Source organism: Phoenix dactylifera, chromosome 4 (genome assembly GCF_009389715.1).
Source record: "Phoenix dactylifera cultivar Barhee BC4 chromosome 4, palm_55x_up_171113_PBpolish2nd_filt_p, whole genome shotgun sequence".
Classification (NCBI taxonomy): Eukaryota; Viridiplantae; Streptophyta; class Magnoliopsida; order Arecales; family Arecaceae; genus Phoenix; species Phoenix dactylifera.
In genome coordinates, this window is record NC_052395.1 from 23,188,056 (window position 1) to 23,212,523 (window position 24,468).

The 24,468-nt window shown below is 42.7% G+C and overlaps 2 protein-coding genes across 2 annotated transcripts; both read right to left on the reverse strand.

Annotated features, from left to right (window-relative positions):
- Nucleotides 1-4,127: 4,127 nt before the first annotated feature.
- Nucleotides 4,128-7,026, reverse strand: LOC103697752. The gene has a single exon (XM_008779676.4). The coding sequence runs from the start codon at nucleotides 5,362-5,364 to the stop codon at nucleotides 4,336-4,338; it is 1,029 nt and encodes a 342-aa protein (XP_008777898.2). The 5' UTR covers nucleotides 5,365-7,026; the 3' UTR covers nucleotides 4,128-4,335.
- A 1,359-nt stretch (nucleotides 7,027-8,385) lies between these two features.
- On the reverse strand, nucleotides 8,386-9,063 carry LOC103697751. The gene has a single exon (XM_008779674.4). The coding sequence runs from the start codon at nucleotides 8,938-8,940 to the stop codon at nucleotides 8,626-8,628; it is 315 nt and encodes a 104-aa protein (XP_008777896.2). The 5' UTR covers nucleotides 8,941-9,063; the 3' UTR covers nucleotides 8,386-8,625.
- Nucleotides 9,064-24,468: the final 15,405 nt, after the last annotated feature.

A 24,468-nucleotide genomic window follows, 5' to 3' on the forward strand; every position in this document is an offset into this window, starting at 1 on the left:
GGAATCTGCATGGCCTTCGGAATAACACGCGCGTGAACAGGACGTGCCTGCAATATATTAGTAGGTTCATTGGAGCTCTACAGAGAAACTGAGTTACTTGCACACCACATCCCAAGATCTTTCGCATATTCTTAAATAGCTTATGGTTAAATATAGCAAGAAAATTTACATCCAAATTTTCGGCAAATAAGTTAGAACTCGTTTGGTTTGCAAAAAAAGAAGAAAAAAAGTGTGGCCAATGAAAAAACAAAGAAAGGCTTTTTGTTTGGTTGAAATTTTAAAAAAAATAAATGAAAAAGTAACATTTCCATGAAAAATAAGATTTTATATTTTATGGAAAAAAAATTCATGAGAAGCATAAAAAACGATTTTTTTACCGGTCAGAAATTGAATTTTTTTTTTTTCAAAACTACCATGAAGCCATCAAAATTTTTGAATAAAATCTTTTTCTTTATTAAGGATATAATATTTGCTAAACCAAACATAAGTCACTCTAAAATGGCTATTTTTATATGGTCTACCAAATATGTCAAAATTATTTTTTTTAGATATTATATTTTTTAAAATCAGCTTCATAAAAAAATATTTTAATAAAAAAAATTTCATGAACCAAACTAGCCGTTCGAGTCATAATGTTGCACTGAGAAAGGCATTGCCTCAGTTACGATGCCACTTGATGTGATCTTCTCTATTTTCACTTTGTTTGCTTCCTCTTAACGGGGAGCTGTACATAGATCTCATTGGCCAAAAATTGAACAAGAAGACTTTAGGCTCTGTTTGAGGGAGTTGTTAATAGTAGAGCTTTTGGAAGTAGAACTGTTGAAAGTAGAGTTGTCTGAAGCAGAACGTTTATAAAAAACTGTTTGTTGTTTGGTAACTACATTTCTAAAGTGCTGTGGCACTTTAACATGTATTTAGTAAACAAACTGAGAAAGTATTTTTGTGTGACAAAATGACCATAAAGAACATTACCAGTATTATACAACAGAGCATAATAAAATATAATATGTATTAATACATAAATATATGATATAGTATAATATTAATATAATATAATATAATATTATTATAATATAGTACTATAACATTATGTATTATAGAATAATAATTTAATATAATATTAAAATATTTAACATAACATATCAATATATTATGATATAATGTAATATAATATTATATTTATAGTATAATACAATAATAAATATATAAAATATTATAATTATTAGTGTAAATTAATTTTTAATCCTTCTAATGACCATTTATCTCTCTAACAAATTTTCTAGCTAGGTGATAAAATTGGTTAACTCATTACTAATATTTATTTTTATTTATTTATTTAGATCAGATTTTTTGCCACTCACTCATTATTTTCATTTTTTATTTTATTTATTTATTTGCTTATTTATTATTTTATTTCATTGAAATATAAAGGGATCGCCGGCCATGGGTAGTGGCTGGTATGGTGGGTGCCACCGTGGGCAACCACGAGCTTCCAAAACAAAAAAGAAGAGAAAAAAGAAGAAGAAGACGAAGAAGAAGGAACAGAGGCGGTGGCGTTGAGAGGAAGAAGAAGATGGAGAGGGGGAGGGAGAGGATGGGTGAGAGAGGAAGAGGCGGGATGAGGATTTTGGGGGGAAAAATGTGATTTAAATAGGGGTATTTTGGTCCAAAAAATAGCTTCCGATAAAGCTGAAAACAACGTTTTTGGAAAGCTCCAAATTGGAGCTTCTCCCCAAAAGCTGTATTCAGCTTCCCGCAAAAGCTGAAACAGTTTTCCGAAAATTTTACCAAACACCATTTTTTATCTAAAAGTACTTTTCGAGGGCCAGAAAGTGCTTTTTGGCCATCCAAAAGCTCCCCTAAACAGGGCCTTAGTTTGATTTCCTAGACACCCTCTCTCTAGAGGCATAGGATTGGTTTCTTCGTGTTAAAATCACCACTTATCCGAACATGTGAAATTTTTTAATAATAGAGTTAAAAGGTGCAGAAACAAAGTTCAAACTCAAGACTCCTTTTTTTTTTTTTTTACTTTGGTGGGTTCATCATACAGTGCGTGTACAAATACATCCCATAAAATCAAAAAACACAAGCTCACGGAGTACCCATAGCAGCTCCCCTTCTTCTGACCATAGAGTTTCCCAGAGTGGTGAGCCGCATAGGCAGCCACCCAGTCGGCCGCCCCGTTGGCCTTTCTAAATACATACTTGGCCTGAAAGACCACCCCATCCCTAGTCATCATCCCAATATCTCGGATCAAGAGATGGTCCGTGCTCTCGCCCCTCAGGCCCCCCTTGAACCCACTTGATTATCGTGGCTAAATCGCCCTCCACGATAACCGAACTGGCCTGCAGCACTCGCCTCATGTCAAAAACCTTCCCAGGTAGCCCGCAGCTCCGCCCTAGAAACCGACGTGTCGAACAACTGGCAGTCGCCCGCTGCCACCACCCTGGAGTGCAGGTCCCGTATAATAAAGCCCACACCTCCCCGCGTACCTCCATTCAGAACCGATCCGTCAAAATTGACCTTGAGGAAGCTCGGAGGTAGGGGCTCCCAGATGAAGAACACCATCTGAGGAGCTGCCTGAGCAGAGAGAGAATCCCAGGTGTCTCGAGCAATCAACGGTCCATCTGAAGAGGGGGTGGGACTGATCTCCACTGCCTGCACTCGAGCATACTCTGCTACAAACCTCAGTGACATCCTGCGCTCTCCAACCGTACGAGCGTTTTTTGCCAGCCAAATCTGATACGCTGTGCAAGTCGCTTTAATGACCTGACGTGTCAGCGGACTGCCTAGCTACTGTTAAATCACCTGTAGGAATTGCAACCTCTGACTCCATACCTCCTGCGGAATTCCTGCCCACTGCCATGTCTACCTCGCCTATATACAATAAAATAGCACGTGGTCCACTGTCTCATCAGCACTGCACGTTCCGCACTCAGTGAGGACCCCCAAGCCACGCCTACTCAGCACTGCTCTCATCGGAAGGCGGTCCCATATCAAGACTTCTACTTTGATATCATGTCAAAATCACTACTTGTTCCAAAAACTTAAGCTAATAGAATAAGATAAATTTATTTATATATTTATAATTTTTTACACGATGAGCAATAAATTGCTTCACATGCATGACTCCCCTCTAAAATAATGCCTTATTGTCTAATACCTTTTACCAAATAGAGTTTAGATTCTCTCCGGCTTGTACCTATACCAAACGGAGTTTAGATTCTCTCGGGTTTGGGATTTAATAAAAGAGATCTAATCTTGCAATCACAACTATCCATGTGTTGCTCATGGATTTGCCTAAAATGAACTGTTCTAGTCTTCCATTTCTTTACACACCCAATGTTCGACCGACCACCACCCAACAAGGTTTGATGTATCAGCTGGTATCGATACATACGGACCATACAATACTATATCATATTAATACCAAACTAATACAAGATATGAAAGCCATACCAACATTTGATATGCCAAATTAGGTACCATACCTGACATACTTATATTGTAACAACCTGGTATCGATATAGAATTCGATCCTGATAGGGTGAACTTTGAACCCAAAATAAACCACCAATTCAATTACTGAAAAACCTTTATTTTCATGATGCAGTACATTCAATCAAATCAAATCAAATCAAACACTCGTTTGCAACAGTACCTAATAGTGGATTTGCAAGATGGCATCATACTAGCAGATTCTTACAGGTAAAGGACCTACCATGTTTATAATAAAGTTACTCTCTATTATAGTTTGTGACATTTGTGTTTTTCCTTAAATTTATTTCAGATGATGAGAAACCATCTATATCACCTAGTTATCATATATTTTTGTTACCCTTTATTAAAATATTCAAAAGAATTGTCATATGCTACGTTCTTCTTGAAATAAATTGTCATTTTGAATAATATGGAAAAACAAAATTATCAATTGGAGAGCACTGATCATTAAGTGACCGTAGAGAATTTTTGCTGCTTATTTATCAAAGCCAATAATTTATAAAGTCGCAAAAAAATGTGAAGCCATATGTCAATTTACATTCACAGGCTTAGGAGCACATAAGTTTCCTAGAGGCTCAACAAGATTATGAATCATAACATTATAAGTAAGCCATGCCTCAATGCTATTGCAGTCAAATTTAGCAGGATCCGATCGTTTCCCTACTCTGAAACCCATAATAGAACATACAAATATGAATACATAAACAAAACAATCATAAATCCACACGCATTAGAAATCCTATATCGAGATTGGCCATGCGTGAGTGCAAAATGTCAGTCACTCTGGCAAACAACCAAACACCTTGCATGATACTTCAAAGAAAAAAAAAAAACTCACTGCCTTGCCTTCTTTCCCGTCACATTTGATGCCAAATCTCTAAGAAACTTGACGGACTTAGTCACAAGAGAATTGGCAGCCATGAGATTATACAGAACGCTCTCCACCTCCCCGATGGACGGCCGCCTCCTAAACCTCGAAACCACCTTCAACTCCCCCCTCTTCCCTTCCTCCTCCACCATCACCGCCCACCCTTCCCCACTCAACACCCCATCCCTCACACACTTGAACACCACACCCCTCCTTTTGCTGAGAACTCCTTTCACCTCCAATCCCATGAACGAATACACCACGTCGAATGACCCGAGGAAGCTCCCCATCCCCCCATGGAAATCCTTCTCCTCCTCAAACCCCCACCTGGGGTTGAACAGCACCACGGGTTTGGGATTCAGACCGTTAGTGACCGTTTTTATTTCCTCCACCTGGGACGCCTCCGGCGCCAGAAACACCGCCAAGTCGCCAGAACTCAGGACTTCAGAAGTAACAGAACCCAAGTCCGAGTTGATGACCGAGTCGGCCGAGTTGAAAGCCCGTTGGGCGAACTCGGCTAGCTTTGGAGTGGACCAGAGGATCAGTATCTTTGGTTTGCAGCCCTTTTTGGTGACGACGGGAAAGTCTGAGAAGAAGTCGAAGGCGAGTTGGGTGACTGAGTCGGACGACTCATCGAGGACCGGAATCTCGACTCGGTACCTGGGCTGGCGCTGCTTCTTTAGCTTTCTGGTTGGGAGGGGGAGCGGGTTGCTGAGGGGCTTCTGCAAGGTGGTGGAGAGGCAGGTCTTGGCCTGGGAGATGGCTTCTTCTTTGGTGAAGGGTGGGGAGTAGGAGGAGGAAGAGAGCTCTTGGGCTGGGGGAAAAGAGCTGGTAGTCAGTCTGCGTAAAGGCTTTTGTGAGAGAGGGAGGTGAGGGTGTTGTGTATGAGGAATGGAATGAGATGGAGAGAGAAGGGTCTTGAAGCTTGGGAATGGAGGTGGGGATCTGAGAGTAGTTTGAGGAGTATGGAGTTTGAGGAGATTGGAGGCCGACATTATAAACTAGCAACGAGGGTAAGCAAAACGGAGTCGATCCTTTCTTCCGGAATTGGAGGTCGGATGGATATCATCCATTATTGCCCACAACCCAATGGCTAATATTGCATTTCAGCCTCGGGCGTCCATATGCGGCTAAGATGTCATCCTGACCATCCTTTTGATGGAGCTCATTACATCATAAATGGTCCAGTATCAACAAGGGTGACTGCTATTTCGCTTGCTGGGACACCTTGTACATGCTGCTCTTAATCCCAAGCGATGAACATGACAAGAATCAGGAAGCTTAGATTTTATCTAAATTTATCTAGGAGCAATATATGATTCAAATTTATATTAAAATAGCGCTGGGCAGCAACAGAGTCTGTTAAAGCTAGTGAATTAATATAAATTTCATTACTTTTGCATAGATCAATTTACAATTCTTTTCAAATTATCCAAATTCCTTCTGCACTTATATACGATTGATTCACCACAATTGCTTACAACATTTCAAATCCCCCTTTAACATTCTACCAAAAATATCCCCCCTTTGCCAGATTATGTTCGGAACTCAGACCTCTGACTACGAGTCGGATTTCTGTCACGATCCTCTTTTTTCCGGAACAAGAATACTAGGCAAAGAGCCTAATAATTTTCATATAAAACACCAGCTTAACACTTTGCCACCAAATTCTGGTGACATACAATACTCAGCATCACTCCATAAACCAAGCATCACAGGAGTTGCATTCAGGATGGGGGTAGCAACAGTATTGCCACCAAATTTCTACCAAATTCTGCTGACACACAATACTCAGCATCACTCCATAAGCCAAGACTCACAGGCGTTGTACTCAGGATGGGGGTAGCAACAGTATTTTTTCAGTCTGGCAACTTCCTCCTAGGGTTAAACCTGATGGAGAATGCAGCTCTTGAGGAAATTGGACATATACTAGTATGGTGCAGATTTAATCAATACCGATTAGGTTTTGCTGAACCAATTGGAATTCTCAAGATCAAATCCTAACATTCCTTTTTAACACATGATTGGGTGCGCCAATCTCCTCAATTTCGGTCCACCCCATGAAGTTTGCAATGTGTGCCTACTTCTGTCAACCAACACAAAACAAATACCCTGGCATTATTGAGGTGTTCTCCATCACATGTTACTAATTAAACTATGGACCAAAGCTACATGATCATAACCTACAAATTCAAACCTCTCTAATTTTCCTTGTGCAGCGATCAAAATTATCTAAGCATACAGTAAGTGCATAGACAACAAGAACAAACAATAAGTGCAAGCAAACGTGTTGATCAAGTTGCAGAGGTGCGAGTCTGAGCCATCTGGCAACAAAGTTAGCTCTGATCATCCTGCTCAAGGCCTCTGATTGATACGCCACTACAAAGTGAGCTCTTGCTTGTCAAGCATACAAGCCAGATGAACTTCTAGAGAATATTACTATGCATGAAAAAACTAGGAAATTATCTCAATCTCATTCCTTATCGGATGAAGCATTTTCTCCAATACACCCTGCATCTCTAAGACATCACACCAGATGATTGTATAGCTTGCAAAAGTTTGATCCATGTTGGCAATCTCTATAGCATTGGGTGCTTAATTTTTGGCCACACCGGCATGTTTTAATTCCTTATACACCTTAATCTCAAATATAAATCACCTAGAACTACTGAACTGTATACAACTCATCTAATATATATCTTTGGCAGAGTCAATAACAAGGTCTCGTTTCTTGTCTCATCTAGGAACTGCAATCCCATGCCGATCGCTTAACCATGATCAACTTTTAAGATTATCATCGACATGACTCCAGGAAATTCACAGCACCGACTGCTGAATTTCTCAAATACGGTTGCAACCACTTTGCAAATGATGCATCACTGCATCAGCATAATCAAAAAGGAAATGATGACATAGAAGCAAGAACATCTCCCTAATAAACACACCATCTAAGTGCCCAGGCAGCAGAGCTGCTTCTTTGGTCCAATAAGTGATGACGCCTTAACAGAGAAAAAGGAACACTAGCCCAAGGACAGGGAAGGAAACCAACGAGATGATGGCTAGAAATTTCCAAAGCAAACAGAAGTGAATCTAATATGAATCAAACTACAAGGGCAGTTCCCATGGTCTTCTTAAGGGAATGATAACTGGGCAATAACATTTGGACAGATATCATCTCTTCTATATATAGAGTCATGAATTTACAGTCAAATTACAAAATATTTGTAACTTCCTACTATGGGCTGACCCTAAAATTCATATGACACAATTATAAGTAGGTATTCAATATGCAATATCACAATAACCAATATTGAAAATACAACCTTTATTTTGTCAATACGAAAAACTGGAATTTTTCCTATAAAATAGGGGGAAAGAAGAAAAATCATCCATCAGTACCAATCATAACATCTGATCATTCTGCACAACCATCAATCTTTTCATCATCAGCAAACATAGTTATTTACCAAAAAAAGACTATGCAGTTGCAAAAGTGAACAAACCTGCACCAACAAATCCTACAAAATAAGTAAAGAACTGTTTGAGAATGCTCAAGTAAATGCACCGCTTACTCTAACAAAAATGCACTTCAATGGTGTAACCAGATTCTGTTCCTCAAGTGCATACCTAGCCCAACCATTTAGTGCTGTGTTTCGGAACACCAGCTTGATACAACATCAATAGACATTTATCATACGGTTTCACCACCCGGTAACCAAACGTGCTAGAACCAAAAATAAATCGAACGCCCTTAGTCTCAACACCAAGAGTGCCGACTTCTCATTTAAAATTCCAAGATACAGGCATATTAAATTTTGCACAACAGTTATTTATAAGATCAGGGTTTCCATCATAAAGCATGACTACAAGTTTGGAACATGATCATGATATCAGCTTCAACACTTTCCCCTATAAAACATTATATTATTTCTTGATGAGTTTTCTCCTGTTAAATTAGTCCCAGTACCAAGGGGGGATAGGGTGGAGTACTTCACATTTCCAACATATCAGGAAAATTAAGTCGAACAACGCAAAGTTTCATATTTTCAAGAAATTGGTCCATCAGTTAAGAAAGATTTAATAAAAATCAAGCCAAAATCGAATTTCGCATCACCAAAGAAGGAAACCCTAACAATTTGACCCACAAACTACGTATCCTTATGCACAAATCATCGTCAGTAATCTTAAAATTTCACATTCTTTTTCCATTAAAAAAGAGATAGAATTCTGAGTCCTTTTTCAAGATGTACCAACAATCAGAAGACTATCCGGAACTGAGGGGCGTCGGACCCGGCGGCCGGGATGATCTCCCACCGACAGGGCTCGAGCTCGTCGGAGACCGGGCAGTACCCGGCCAGCGTCACGTTGTCGCCGGAGGCCGACGCCGAACCAAACTCGAACACCGTCACGTCCAACGGACGCCGCACCTCCACCGCCCCGTTCATCCCGGGGGCCTCCTCCGCCGGTGCCGTCGGTTTCCTGCTGCCGGGGACCCTCGCGTCGCCCTTCGCCGCCGGTGGCGGTGCAGGCGACGGCGCGCCCTTTCCCTTCCACCAGGATAGCAACCCCATGGCTCGTGCAAGGGAGAGAGAGAGGGCCGGAGATGGCTAGGCTTAGGGTTTTGGACGGACCGTCCAAAGTTCAGAGAGAGGATAAAAAGGCCCCTTACTTGAACGGGAACCGTATTGGGGAATCTAAGAATCTACGGAACCATATATAGGAAAATACAGCCGAAGTTGTTAGGGTGCCAGTTTACACATATACCCCACCCGACAGAACCTAATGAAATGGATTTTCCCTGATCTACTTAGAATCTGGACGAGAATTGGTAACAGAGATGCCCTTCCTATCCTACGGTCCAGATCCGAATTATATTATATATGTTAGGGACTCAAGAAGTTTATTTTTCTTTATACTTTTTAGATTTATCTACGCTACCACAACATATTCACATTATTCTAAATAATTATAATAATAATAGAGAAAAGTATATTATAATTAATTATAAAAAAATTAATTATGCGAAAGATCACAAGATATATGTTTAGCTGTTTATCTTTTTTTATTTAATTTGTTTACGAGATATTTATTTTTTAATAATATTTTTGTTTACTAATTCTATTATTATTGAAAATTTAATTTGTTATTTTTTATATTTTCGACCCTTATTTTATCTAATATTATATGGACTATTGAAATTTATTTTTATATTTTTATTTATTTGATTTGTATGCAAAAATATAACGATTTTGTAGGTTTACCTGTCTCTTTCCATCTTGAGGCTGATACAAGATGAGTATGGATGATAGCTTACCCAATTCATATATGTCCTCCTGCTGATCTGCTGTAATTATGAAGTAGAGATTGGAGCAAGAATCATTGCATGAAGTTTGAGAAGAATGGATGTTGACCAACTTGACAATTTTGTCCTTCTTTTTATAAAAAAATAGTGTCTAATAAACCAACATATTATTTCATGAGTTGCTAGTTTTGTCAAACTAGGGTTTAGATGTCTCATCATTTTCTACATTTATGATGCTAAGATTTAGATGGTTAGCTTATCTTAGCCATTTTTAAGCTCATATATGAATTGCAAAGCCACTAATATACTCTATTGTTCTTGTGGTGGAAATGAAATTTTCTTTACTTAGGCATAAAATATTTTCAAAAGAGAAGTGATTAACCACAAGGTGAACTGCAAGCATTGGAAAGCTTGCATAGTGAATTATGTTTTAAGGTGGATCGAAGGGCAATTTGAAATTTCTTGAATTTGATTTATTGTCTAGTAATCTCCTCAAACATTTTAATTATCGACCCAACTGCAAGTGCTTCATAAATATTAGCCTTCACAAAGTACCAATGTTATTTGTAGAAAGACTGCATTTTGAGATTAGGGTTAAGGAATTCTAACCCATTAGTGAATGTAGCTTTTATACTTACGAGTATATACAAGAGATGAAGGATAGTTGGAAGGATGACAAAAATGGAAGGCATCTAGAAGAGTATGGCTTCTCTGCATTCGGATGCAATTCGAGGGGAAGACTATTGAAATAACTCCACTGATCCCACCTGTCTTAGTTAAGTAACCTGTGATTAACACCCTCTAAGCTGCTATAGATCACAATTCAAGGCTAAGATGTTTCCTTGTATAAGCCAAACAACCCTATCAACCAACTAATAAGTGCCAGTTAACCCAGTCCATGACAAATGTGGTTGGTAGAAAGTTAAGATGAAATATTGTTCAACTTTATTTTGAGCATAAAATAGCTCTATGATTCACGAGCAAGGATTGTTCTTCTAATCTTCTTCTTCTTTTTTTTTTTGGAAGTAAAGGATTGTTCTTCTAATATTTATACTAGAAAAAAAGTTCCATATAAAAGATAGACACTAGGTAACAATAGATTATCTTGTTGTAACACCTGTTATATTGTAGCACATGATTAACTAACACGACACTAATAAGCCTCAAAAAACATGGGGTACATTTGATAACGGGTTATAAGAGGATTGAACGAAATAAAGATGAGCTTATTCTATTTAGTCCACTTTAATTGTAAATGTTGGAAAAGTAAAAAATTAGGATGAAAGGGATATGATAAAAAGATAGGTAGAGCCACTTTTCTTCATGTAACTCAGAGTAGACTGTTTTACCATGTAAGGTGGAAGTAGTTTTATTCTAGAGTAAATTGGGTTAAGAGTAAATTAACCTATTTAATTTAGGCTAACTTACGCGCAGCCAAAGACAAGTAATTTGACAATTCTTGTTATTAATTTAGTTGTATGTCTATGTTGATGCGATGTTCCATCCAATCATATATCCATATTTAGAAATTAAGTTTTCTATATTGCTGATACATATAGCACATACAACCTATGAAAGCTATGATCACCAAGGATTAACACAAGAAAATATATATGATCAAAGATATTAAACTAGAACATCAATAAAACGAAAACATCTATAAAATACTACCATACTTGTGAAGCAAGTAGGAAATGTCAACCAATGAGAAAGATTAGGTAAAAGATATTATAATATAAATTAAGAAGAACATGGATAGCCGCTCAATTGAGTCATTGATTTCATTTTTTTCGAATATTTGAACGAAAACTTGGAGTGCAACAGTAACAGGAATTCTTACAATTGTATGAGAAAAAACTTCCATGTATAACATGAACAAATAGGGTAACATCAAGTTATCTTGCTGTAGCACCTGCCCTAAGGTTGGAACTTGGAAGCTTATACCTGCAGACAAGTCATTAATTAACAAAATAATAACAAGACTTCTAGAGTAAATATATGTTCAAAAATGCTGGTTATTCAGGTAATTGTATGGATATGTTCCCAATCATACACAATTATCCGGCCATCAAATAGCCCCCAAGCTCGGGTAAGCCCATGTCACTGAACTCAGCAGTTATTTAACTGGGGCTATTTATTTATAAAGATAATATACTAACGATGCATTTCCAGTGTGGGACTCAATAAAACTCATGAAAAGCGTACTCATTTTGTAGGATCTTGTGGTGGTATAGAGGCGGTAAATGAATTAGACGCGATAGAATTCCTTCCGTCAAAAGTTATCCCAGTTCGTCGTCTTATGTTTATATGAACAGTTATCCTTTAAAAATAAGAAAGGAAAACTAAAAAACAGAGAGATTATACAAACCCTACTGATCCATGCATCAGATTTTTTTTTTTCTTTTTTTTTTCCTGAATAAATAGTTGATGCACGACCAACGCTAGTCCACGACTGCCTCAAGCATGTTGTCTTTACAATCTCTCTCTCATATCTCTGCGTCCGCCTTGGTTTGGCTTAGAGGTGATCACGGGCCTTCTGGCCCGCCCAGCCCGCCCAGCCTGGCCCGAAATTTTTCGGGCTTGGGCATTGAAAAAGGGCCCATTGGTCGGGCCTGGGCAGGAAAAGCGGCCCGACCAAAAAACTCGGGCCGGGCTTGGAAACTGTTAAACATGGCCCGGTTCGGCCCGGCCCGGCTATACAACATTGATATAATACGTTAAAAAATTTTGAGAAACCCTAACCCCCCTTCCCTCGCTGAGACTGAGAGCCGCGCCCACCCCCCCCCCCCTTCCCTCGCTGAGAGCCGCCGCCCCCCCCTCCTCCCTCGCTGAGAGCCGCCGCCCCCCCTCCTTCCTCGCTGAGAGCCTGATAGCCGCTCCCTGTACGCCAGTTTCCCTGTAGCCGCCGCCGCCTCTCGGGGTCGCCGCCTCTTTCAACGACCGACCGGCGGCTCTTCGCTTCCTTCTCCCCCGGACGGCAACCTCCGCGGCTCCGGTCACCGACTCACAATCACCGATAAAATTTTTCTCCTCCTCCTCTTCGAGCTCGATCCCGGATGGAAGAGAGAGAGAAAGAGAGAGAGAGAGAGAGGTGGGGGGGGGGAGCGAGAGAGCTCGATTTTGGGAAGTTGGGGACAATAGTTTTGTTTTGGGTGGAGACCGGAGAGAAAGAAGGAGGAGGGATTTGCTTGGCTTGATTTTGGTTTGGTCTTCGTTTTCCTTCCCTCACATTGCTCCGATTCCAGCTGGGCCATCAGGAAGAAAGATTGATTTTCTCCTCTCGCCTCTCGGTTTCTTCTCCCCTGAGAGGCTGAGATGAGCTTCTGATTTTTTTTTTTTTTCCGATTGGATGGTTCGGTGACTTCATTCATTTACATATTCTATTAATAATTCTAATAATTATTCATGTTCAATCATTAACAATTGCTAATGTTTCAATTTTGTATTTGTAGGTTTTGAGAGTTAGAAGATGCAAGGATGTTCTTCTACAGTTTTCTATTATGGAAGTGGCTTTAAGAATTATGATTACATTTACTTTTGAATGCACAAAGATGCATGTTTGTTATAATGTTAATGAGACAATGTAATTTGTATTTTGTCTAAATATGTGATTGTCTAAGTTTGTAGTTTTTATTGTTGGGTTGTAATTTTTAGCTGGACAACAGTATTTCATACATTTTATTTTCTTTCTATTGGCTTGAAGCTGCAAATTTTTTCTTTTTTAATGTTTGTAGATATATCCAAATTCCAAAGTTTGAAACCACCACCAACACTATCTATTTGAAATAGGCTAGTTATATCCTTAACATTAATTAACCATTGGAGAAACAAAATAAAGATAGAAAATACATCCAGTTTTAGAGAGTCCATTAAGCTGTTGGGCCATTTTGGCCCATTTCTAGCTTCCAAAAAAAAAAAAAAAAAAACGGGCCTGTCGGGTCGGGCCTGTCGGGTCAGGCCTATCGGGTCGGGCCTGTCGGGTCGGGTCTGTCGTGTCGGGCCTGTCGGGTCGGGCCTGGGACCAGATTTATAAGGTTGGGTCGGGCCTGGACAAAAATTTAAGCCCGACAGTCGGGCCAGGCCGGGTCTGAACATAGCCATCGGGCCTAATTTTTGCTGTAGAGCCCGGCCCGGGTTTTGATCAGCTCTGGTTTGGCTTTGGCTTAGAACTTTCGATAACAAGTATATGTGCCTATCTTCATAGGAATTTTGATTTTTGTTAACAATTTTAACATAAGTGGTAGGCCAACGAGCGTGGCAGAAGATGGTCCAATCTACTCTAACCTTTAAATGTAGATGGCCACCAGAAAATAGACTGTCATTGTTGGGAATATACTGTCCCAGAAAATTTTAAATCTATAATACTCTACTTCAATAAATAATAGGCAGAAATAGGCTTACAGAAAATAAATAGAGAAAGTGGAAAAATGGAACCCGAGATGCTGAGGCGTGGTATGTTGGTCACTTTCCTTGAAGTAGATTTCGCCGCCTTACAGTGCACTAGGCTTAGATGGCGTTCTACTCCTGAGATACAACAGCCTCTCGCACTGTTCCTTCTGCCTCAATGATTTGCACGGATCAAAGAAGCCTTCGAACCCAGAATCAGTATGCAGCAAGCCCGTTGATTGAAAGAAAAACAGCAAAACCGGGAGAATAGAAGTTCTCTGTTTTCAATTTTATATATATCCTGTCTAATCCGAAGAGGTCTATTTATAGACTTCTTTAGGACAGACGCGACCCAAAACCGATCCAACGGTCAAAACCGGTAAGAAAGTTTGAAAAAACACTGGGAGTATGGCCAGCGGATGCGAGGTTGGTTGCGAAGAGGTGCTAACGAGGAAGCGACGTGGTTCCTCGTGCTATGGGTGCGAGGCACGGCCCACGCACCTCTTGGCTCATCGTACCCGTTGTCCGACCTCGGCTCCTCTGGGCTCATCACACCTGTGGTCCGACCTCGGCCTCGGCTCTTCGCGCTTCAGTTAAGGTGGGTCGGACGAGCACAGGCACACAGAACCTCGGACGAGCAGGGGCAGGGCCCAGCGAGCACAAGCACATGCGCAAAGAACCTTCGCTCGGACAAGCACAGGCACAGCTCGGCTGCAGAGAACCTCGGCTCGAACAAGCTCGGCTGCAGAGAACCTCGGCTCGGACAAGCACATGCCCAGCTCGGCTGCAGAGAACCTCGGCTCGGACAAGCACAGGCCCAACGAGCACAAGAGAACCGAGCTCGGCTCGGACAAGGAGGGAACATCCCAACGAGCACAAGAAAACCAAGCTTTACGTAATAGAAATAAAAAGGAGGGAATGGGAAACCAACCTGTTATCTCATCCCCACCCAAACAACACACCAACCACCAAGCCAAACTCCCTTATTAACATATATATATAATATATATTTTAAGTATGAAAACTTTTAATCATTATTTAATAAAAATCTAACATTCCCCCACCTGATTAAAATGTTTTCAAAAATAAAAAATAGTCAAATCGGGCTTGTTTATGTCACGACTTCAATAAAGATAGCTTGCGGCTTTGAACCTTTACCTAGTGAAAGTATATTTTCATCTGAAAGGTATAGTGGTAGCTAAAAAGCTTTGAACCAAATCCTTTGGTTCAGATTTCTATATACTTCACCCATGACAAATGCAAATACTGGGTTCATTATAGGTGGTGCTTTTTCTGGCCTTATGCACCAATATCTCAGTTTCATGAGTGCTCTAGGGGTTAAACCCTTATCCCCATAGACTGCGGCCACACAGTCACACTCACATAGGTGAGTCCTCCAAGGGTGCTCGCAGCACAGCACCTTGCCATAAACTCGGACTCATTCAGAGTTTTAAACTCTTCCATATACCTCTGCTGTATTTAGCACTCACATCACAGGGAGAGACCAAATGACATAAAGTCATTTTATTATAGTGCTAACTAATCATTAAACAACTTGTTTTTCCCGTTGAACCTTTCATCTTGGGATCTCCAGTCAGAATAGGTTGGGTTGCTATTGTCAATGATTCCTTATGGGTTTCAGTCCCATCCCCTTTGATGTTTCTATGACTTTGCTTCTAGCCAGTCCTTTAGTTAAAGGATCTGCTAGGTTATCTTTAGATCCAACAAATTCCAAAGTTATGATACCATTTTTAATTAGGTATCTAATAGTCTTATGTCTCACACTAATGTGTCTTCTATTTCTCTTGTTATACTCAGTATTTCTACAAGTATTAATTGCAGCTTCATTATCACATAACAAAGAGATAGCAGGTATAGGCTTTTCCATAATAGGTATTTCAGACATAAGATTCTTAAACCATTCTGCTTCTTGACTTGCAGAATCTAAGGCTACAATCTCAACCTCCATAGTGGATCTTGTGATCACAGTTTGTTTGGATGATCTCCAAGCAACAGCTGCACCATCCAACATGAATATGTATCCACTAGTTCCTTTTTGATTCACTGAATCAGTGATCCAACTAGCATCACTGTATCCTTCAAGTATAGTGGGAAATCTTGAGTAATGTAAACCATAATACATTGTACCTCTCAAGTATCTAAGTACTCTATCCAGTGCTTCCCAGTGACTAAGACTAGGGCAACTATTAAACCTACTGAGCTTTCCTATAACATAAGAAATGTCAGGTCTACTTGTATTTGCAACATACATCAGTGTCCCAATAATTTGAGCAAATTTCTCTTGGGCCACTGGATCACCTTTATTGCACTTCAAGTTCAAACCATGCTCATAAGGTGTACTCACTGGTTTACAGTTGTACTTATCAAATTTCTTCAATATTTTCTCAATATATTGTGATTGATCAAAGATTATACCATCAGGTATTCTGGTAATCCTGTTACCAAGAATTACCTCCGCCTGACCTAAATCTTTCATATCAAAATTATTAGATAAGAAAGTTTTGATATCAGTCACCATATTCATATCAGTACCAAAAATTAAAATATCATCAACATATAAACACAAGATAATACATGAATCATTTTCTAACTTTGAATATAAGCACTTATCTGATTCATTTGCTTTAAAGCCATAAGAAACAATTATTTTATCAAATTTCCTATGCCATTGCTTAGGAGCTTGTTTTAAACCATAGAGGGATTTGACTAACCTACAAACTTTTCTTTCCTGTCCTTGAGCCACATATCCCTCTGGCTGATCCATATAGATCTCTTCCTCTAAATCACCATGAAGGAAGGCAGTCTTGACATCCATTTGATGAATTATCAAATTATGGATTGAAGCCAGTGCAATTAAAGTACGAATTGTGGTTATCCTAGTTACAGGAGAATATGTATCAAAGTAGTCAATACCCTCTTTCTGAGAAAAGCCCTTAGCAACTAATCTTGCTTTATATTTTTCAATAGAACCATCAGGTCTTAATTTCTTCTTAAATATCCATTTACAACCTATAGCCTTACTACCAGGTGGTAAGTCAGTTAAAAACCATGTTTTATTAGTCATAAGTGAATTCATTTCACTATTAATAGCTTCCTTCCAAAACATAGAATCTAATGAGTTCATAGCATCTTTATAAGTTTTAGGATCATCTTCAACCATAAAAGTATAGAAATCAGATCCAAAATCTTTCTTTTTCCTAATTCTTTTTCCTTTACCAAGTTCATTAATATCATTAAGTTCATTTTCATTTTCATTATTAGGAATAATTAGAGAATTAGATGGCGAACTACAAGATGCATCATTAGATCTATCTATTACATGCTTTTCTATTTTATCCTTAAATGAAAAAATGTCTTCAAAGAAAGAAGCATCTTTAGATTCAATTATAGTATTCTTATCTATGCCATTAATATCAGAATTAATGACTAAGAACCTATAAGTAACACTATTAAGAGAATAACCAAGAAACACAGCATCAAAAGTATTAGGTCCTAATTTTCTTTTCTTGATTAAAGGAATATTAACCTTAGCCAAACAACCCCAAACTTTTACAAAATTTAGGTTAGGTTTTCTTCCTTTCCAAAGTTCATAAGGAGATTTATTAGAACCTTTAAATAGTACCCTATTAAGCAGAAAACATGCAGTAAGCATTGCTTCCCCCCACCAAACCTCAGGTAAACCTGAGTTGGCAAGCAAAGATCTTACCATATCTTGCAGAGTCCTATTTTTCCTTTCAGCCACTCCATTAGACTGAGGTGAATAGGGAGGTGTAACTTCATGTAGAATTCCATTAACTCTACAGAATTCATTCAAGTCATTAGAGGTGTATTCTCCTCCTCTATCTGACCTGAGAATCTTTATTCTCTTGTCAAGTAGATTTTCTACTAAAGATTTGTAAGTCTTGAACATCTCAAATGCTTCATCTTTAGATTTCATTAAATAAACTTGACAATACTTAGAATAATCATCTATGAAGGTAATGAAATACCTTCTACCCCTTTAGTCAAAGTTCCATTTAGATCACATACATCTGAATGTATTAATTCTAATAAAGTTGAATTTCTATTTACTATTTTAAATGGTTTTCTAGGTTGTTTAGATTGAACACAAATTTGGCACCTTTCCTTTTCATTTAATGAAACATTAGGTAATAAACCAGAGCTAATCATTCTTTTAATAGTATTATTATTCACATGTCCTAATCTAGCATGCCAAAGAGATGAAGAACATATTGAAAGCACAATTTTATTATTGTTATCAGAAGGAAAATCCAAAGATACATTATTTATTACATACAAGCCATCACACTCATAGCCTTTGCCTACAAATGTTCCATTCTTTGTTATAATCACTTTCTTAGATTGAAATAACAAAGAATAACCACTCCTATTTAGAAGAGATCCACTGATCAGATTCCTCCTTCCATCGGGCACATGGTACACATTAAATAGTGTAAGCACATTTCCAAACGTAAGCCTTAGAAGTACTTTTCCAGTTCCAAGCACTCGTGCCGAGGTGGAGTTCCCCATAGTTACTGTTGGTAGAAAAATGGACCACCCCACAAATGTAATTATAGCACCCAAATCCATCAGCAAGCTCGAGCTCATCCTAAGTGATCGAGCTCTTCCGCTCTCGAGCTCATCCTAAGTGATCGAGCTCTTCCGCTCTCGAGCTCATCCTAAGTGATCGGGCTCTTCCGCTCTCGAGCTCATCCTAAGTGATCGAGCTCTTCCGCTCTCGAGCTCATCCTAAGTGATCGGGCTCTTCCGCTCTCGAGCTCATCCTAAGTGATCGGGCTCTTCCGCTCTCGAGCTCATAGACCAGAGAGCCGAGACCAGAGAGCCGAGACCAGAAGGCCGAGACCAGAGAGCCGAGACCAGAAGGCCGAGACCAGAAGGCCGAGACCAGAGAGCCGAGACCAGAAGGCCGAGCACAGCAGGCCGAGCCCATGCCTTAGCCAAATATCCAATTTCCACCTAACCCTCTAAGGGACCTGACAACTCCACTATAACCTGCCACTATCTCCAAGCCATCAAGGCATAAGATCTTTGCAGGTATTCGGCACGACCTGCCATTAATGCACGAGACTCTCTCAAGTCTCCGATGCACTCAGTCATTTAATGAACACGGCCCAAGACGATCTCCGGATCACTGAACCATCAGAACGTATGGCTCTCCCTGACCGCCGGTTCATTCGGTAATAAATGCACTTACCATCCACGGACCCCAGGCCCACCACAGCCGGCGGTTCAACCACTCCAACAGGTCCGATCGACCGTGACAACTCCCTGATTCCGGTCTGATCCGGTCCCGTTCTCCATTACGCCATTAATGGGCCAAATCGTGCCCAATTATTACAAAATAGGACAAACCTCCTGTCACCTCCCAGGTAACAAAAATCCTCCTATAAAAGGAAACCTGGGGGGAAAAGGGAGGGGGGACCAAAAACAAGAGGAAAAACTCGGAGCTGGAGAGAACCCTCCTAGACCGGGGGAAAAAGGAAGAAAACAGCACAGATACAATTGAACACAATATTCTCTTTGTCTTCTCCACATACTCTCTTCCCTGCTCTCTCCACATACTGGCCCCCTCTGACTTAGGCATCGGAGGGCCGGCGCCGGGGAGCCCGGCCACCGGCTTTTTTGGCAGGACAGGACAGGACTGGACGCACCACCCCTCTTCGGATGCTCCCACGCCCCACGGTGGAGGACGCAGCCGGCCGGCGCACCGCCGTCCGCCCCCTGTAGCAGCGGAGCTCCTCCTTCCCCGGCTTCGCGGCGGCCCCCGGGTCCAATTTCCAGCAACAGTTGGCGCTAGAGGAAGGGCCCGAGTTCGCTGCCATGAAGCTAAGAAGCAAAGGGGCTTCCAATGCCTCTCGACGTCCTCCACCTAGCCCGGAGCGTTCCGTCCGAAACCCATCACCTCCGACCGAGTCAGTTCATCAAGTTCGGCCGGAGCAGTTCGATGCCCTGGTACAACAGGTGCAGGCCCTGGCTACCGCTGTCAAAAGCCTGCAACCTAGGGGCATCCCAACGGCACCGCCTCCTCCGGCTCCAGTTCAACCGGAGCCTCCCACAAGCGGACTTCACCTTCGAGGTCAGGACTCCCAAGTCCAGGCCTCCCTTTGGAGAGAGCACCCAGCCGGAGGCCACGGAGGCTGGCCACAGCCTTCGGAAGCTGAATCGGTTCCAGGACAACCTGCGCTCGAACGAACCGCTGCAGCGATCCTCCAGAACGATGAACTCGACCGAAAGGTCGAGAAGCTGGAGCGCCAAATCCAGGCACTCCACGGAAGGAAATCAGGACATAACGGCGACTTCGAGTTCAATACGAAGTCCCCCTTCTCCCAGCAAATTGATGACGAACCAGTCCCGCCGCGGTTCAAGATGCCCCAGGTGGAGCCTTACAACGGCAGGGCCGACCCCCTCGACCACCTGGAGAGTTATCGGGTCTTAATGGCCCTACAAGGAGCCTCGGAGGCCATGATGTGCAAAGCCTTTCCAGCAACGCTCCAAGGACCGGCCCGGCTTTGGTTCACCGGGCTGAAGCCGAGTACTGTCTCCTCCTTTGAGCAGCTCGGCAGGCAGTTTGCCAGTAATTTTGCCGCTAGCCAGCCCCAGTGGCGGACGTCGGACTCCCTCCTTGACATCAAACAAAAGGAGGGAGAGTCCTTCAAGGAGTACTTGGATCGGTTTACTGCCGCAACATGGGAAGTCCGGGAGCTGGACCAGTCAATCGCCATGTCGGCACTAAAGACTGGAGCCCGGTCTTACAGGTTCCTCTTCTCTATCGAGAAGAACTTCCCTGCGGACCTTACCGAAATGTTGGCTCGAGCTCGCAAGTACGCCAAGACTGAGGAAGCCATGGCCTCTCGGCGGGAGGAAACCGAACAACCTGCCAAGATGCAGAAGAAGCACCAGGAGCACTCCCAACCAAGTAGCAGATTCCCCTGGCATGAGAAAGAGCCTCCTTGGCCCAAGAGCCTAGCTCGCCCGGGGTCTCCCCTCCAAAAATTTCAGACGTACACTCCTCTCACATCCACCCGAGCAGAAATCCTCATGGAGATTGAGGGTCGGGGCTACCTCCGACCTCCATTGAGAATGCGTCCGACAGAGTCGCGGAAGCACTCGAAAAAGTACTGCCGCTTCCACCGAGATCGCGGCCATGATACGGAGGATTGCTACGAGCTTCGTGATGAGATCGAGGCACTTGTCCGCCGAGGTCGGTTGAGTTATTTTGTCCGTGATCATGCCTACAGGAGAGAGCCCGAGGAACAAAATTCAGTGCCGCATAAGGAGCAGAATGACAACTGACCTCTCACGGGCATCATCAATACCATCAGAGGGCGGGCAACTAGAGGCACCAGAAGCTCCGAGCTCGGAAAAAAGAGCTTCCTCAAAGCATCCGTGCACTGTAAAAGTCACATCTCCTTTTCTGATGAAGACCAAAAGGGTGTTGAGCCCTCTTTATGACGACGCTGTAGCTATTTCCCTCATCATTGCAAGGCTTTAAAAAAAAGGATTTTAGTACATAATGAAAGCTCGGCTGATGCCTTATTTTGTATGCCTTCCAAAGGATGAGCGCTCCTCTGGCTAGATTCATAGGAGATTCTACCCCAAGAAAGTACTATGAAGCTAAATCCTTTCATGGTCCAGAAGGCTGCCGAGCTCCGAAGGCCGCCGAGCTCAGAAAGCCGAGCACCAAAGGCCGCCGAGCTCAGAAGGCTGCCAAGCTCCGAAGCCCGAGCTCAGAAGCCCGAATGCAGAACACCTCCCCCAGAAAATCGAGCCAAAGAAAGCTAGTGCCAAGCTAAGTCCTAAGGGACTTCGAAGCTCGGAAGCCATCAAAATATCTCCAAAAGGTACAGGACGCCACTTTGGCTTCAAATAATTTCAATATTTTATCTATTTCCAGGTCGGAGAATCCAAAAAACGACCAAACGTCGCCCCGAATAGGGCGCACGATCGCTAAACGGACGAAGTCCGTCTCCTGTATGCGTCTCCAATGATGCTCTGGCTAAGCTCGGGACGCCGATTCGACGCCATTCGACGACACTTCGACGCCATTCGACGCCATTCGACGACACTTCGACGCCATTCGACGCCACTCGACGCCACTTCGACGCCATTCGACGCCATTCGACGACACTTCGACGACATCCAACGCCATTCGACGCCATTCGACGACACTTCGACGCCATTCGACGCCATTCGACGACACTTCGACGACATCCAACGCCATTCGACGCCATTCGACGCCATTCGACGACACTTCGACGCCATTCGACGACACTTCGACGACATCCAACGCCATTCGACGCCATTCGACGCCATTCGACGCCACTTCGACGCCATTCGACGCCATTCGACGCCATTCGACGACACTTCGACGCCATTCGACGCCATTCGACGACACTTCGACGCCATTCGACGCCTTTCAACGCCATTCGACGCCTTTCAACGCCATTCGACGCCTCCTACGACAACACGCCCCGATCTGAGTGGGGGCACCCTGCTGAGTCGACCACAACCCAAAGAAGGCCGCTGAGTCGACCTGAAGCACTTTAACTCCAACTGCATGAGAGGTACCCATTTACTTAATGTTTCTACATTAATGTCTCTACATTGTCTATCCTATTCTTGGATTTCTCTGCCGACGTCCCCAAAGAACGGAGTCCGAGCAGAGAAGCGTCTTCAGTCGCCTCGGCGCAAGGACGCACACGGTACAAGGTACCCATTCATTTAATGTCTTTACATTCTCATTTATCTTTACTTGGATTCTTCTCTGCCGACGTCCCCAAAGAACGGACTCCGAGCAGAGAAAGCGTCTTCAGTCGCCTTGGTGTAAGAACGCTCACAGCACCAGGACGATCGATGACTGAACTACTTCCTTTGCCCGAGCCAAAAAGCAGCTCGGACTCGGAAGTCGGGGGGTAGTGTTGGTGGAAAAATGGACCACCCCACAAATGTAATTATAGCACCCAAATCCATCAGCAAGCTCGAGCTCATCCTAAGTGATCGAGCTCTTCCGCTCTCGAGCTCATCCTAAGTGATCGAGCTCTTCCGCTCTCGAGCTCATCCTAAGTGATCGGGCTCTTCCGCTCTCGAGCTCATCCTAAGTGATCGAGCTCTTCCGCTCTCGAGCTCATAGACCAGAGAGCCGAGACCAGAGAGCCGAGACCAAAAGGCCGAGACCAGAAGGCCGAGACCAGAAGGCCGAGACCAGAGAGCCGAGACCAGAAGGCCGAGACCAGAAGGCCGAGCACAGCAGGCCGAGCCCATGCCTTAGCCAAATATCCAATTTCCACCTAACCCTCTAAGGGACCTGACAACTCCACTATAACCTGCCACTATCTCCAAGCCATCAAGGCATAAGATCTTCGCAGGTATTCGGCACGACCTGCCATTAATGCACGAGACTCTCTCAAGTCTCCGATGCACTCAGTCATTTAATGAACACGGCCCAAGACGATCTCCGGATCACTGAACCATCAGAACGTATGGCTCTCCCTGACCGCCGGTTCATTCGGTAATAAATGCACTTACCATCCACGGACCCCAGGCCCACCACAGCCGGCGGTTCAACCACTCCAACAGGTCCGATCGACCGTGACAACTTCCTGATTCCGGTCTGATCCGGTCCCGTTCTCCATTACGCCATTAATGGGCCAAATCGTGCCCAATTATTACAAAACAGGACAAACCTCCTGTCACCTCCCAGGTAACAAAAATTCTCCTATAAAAGGAAACCTGGGGGGAAAAGGGAGGGGGGACCAAAAACAAGAGGAAAAACCCGGAGCTGGAGAGAACCCTCCTAGACCGGGGGAAAAAGGAAGAAAACAGCACAGACACAATTGAACACAATATTCTCTTTGTCTTCTCCACATACTCTCTTTCCTGCTCTCTCCACATACTGGCCCCCTCTGACTTAGGCATCGGAGGGCCGGCGCCGGGGAGCCCGGCCACCGGCTTTTTTGGCAGGACAGGACAGGACTGGACGCACCACCCCTCTTCGGACGCTCCCACGCCCCACGGTGGAGGACGCAGCCGGCCGGCGCACCGCCGTCCGCCCCCTGTAGCAGCGGAGCTCCTCCTTCCCCGGCTTCGCGGCGGCCCCCGGGTCCAATTTCCAGCAACAGTTACTGTTAGGCCGCTCCGGACCTGATAAGTAGTAAAAAGGGTATGATCAGTACACATATGAACATTCGCACCTGTATCCACTAACCAATCGGAAGAGCAAATTGCCAAATTTAATTCTGGACTTAAAGTTACATACCGATCATCAGTACTAGTAGGATCAGTACTGGATAGCACCATGTTGGTTTGTGGATTTGCAGGTTGAGAAGGCGCATGTTCATAGTTCTGATACTTCTTCTTCTTCATCCGGCAT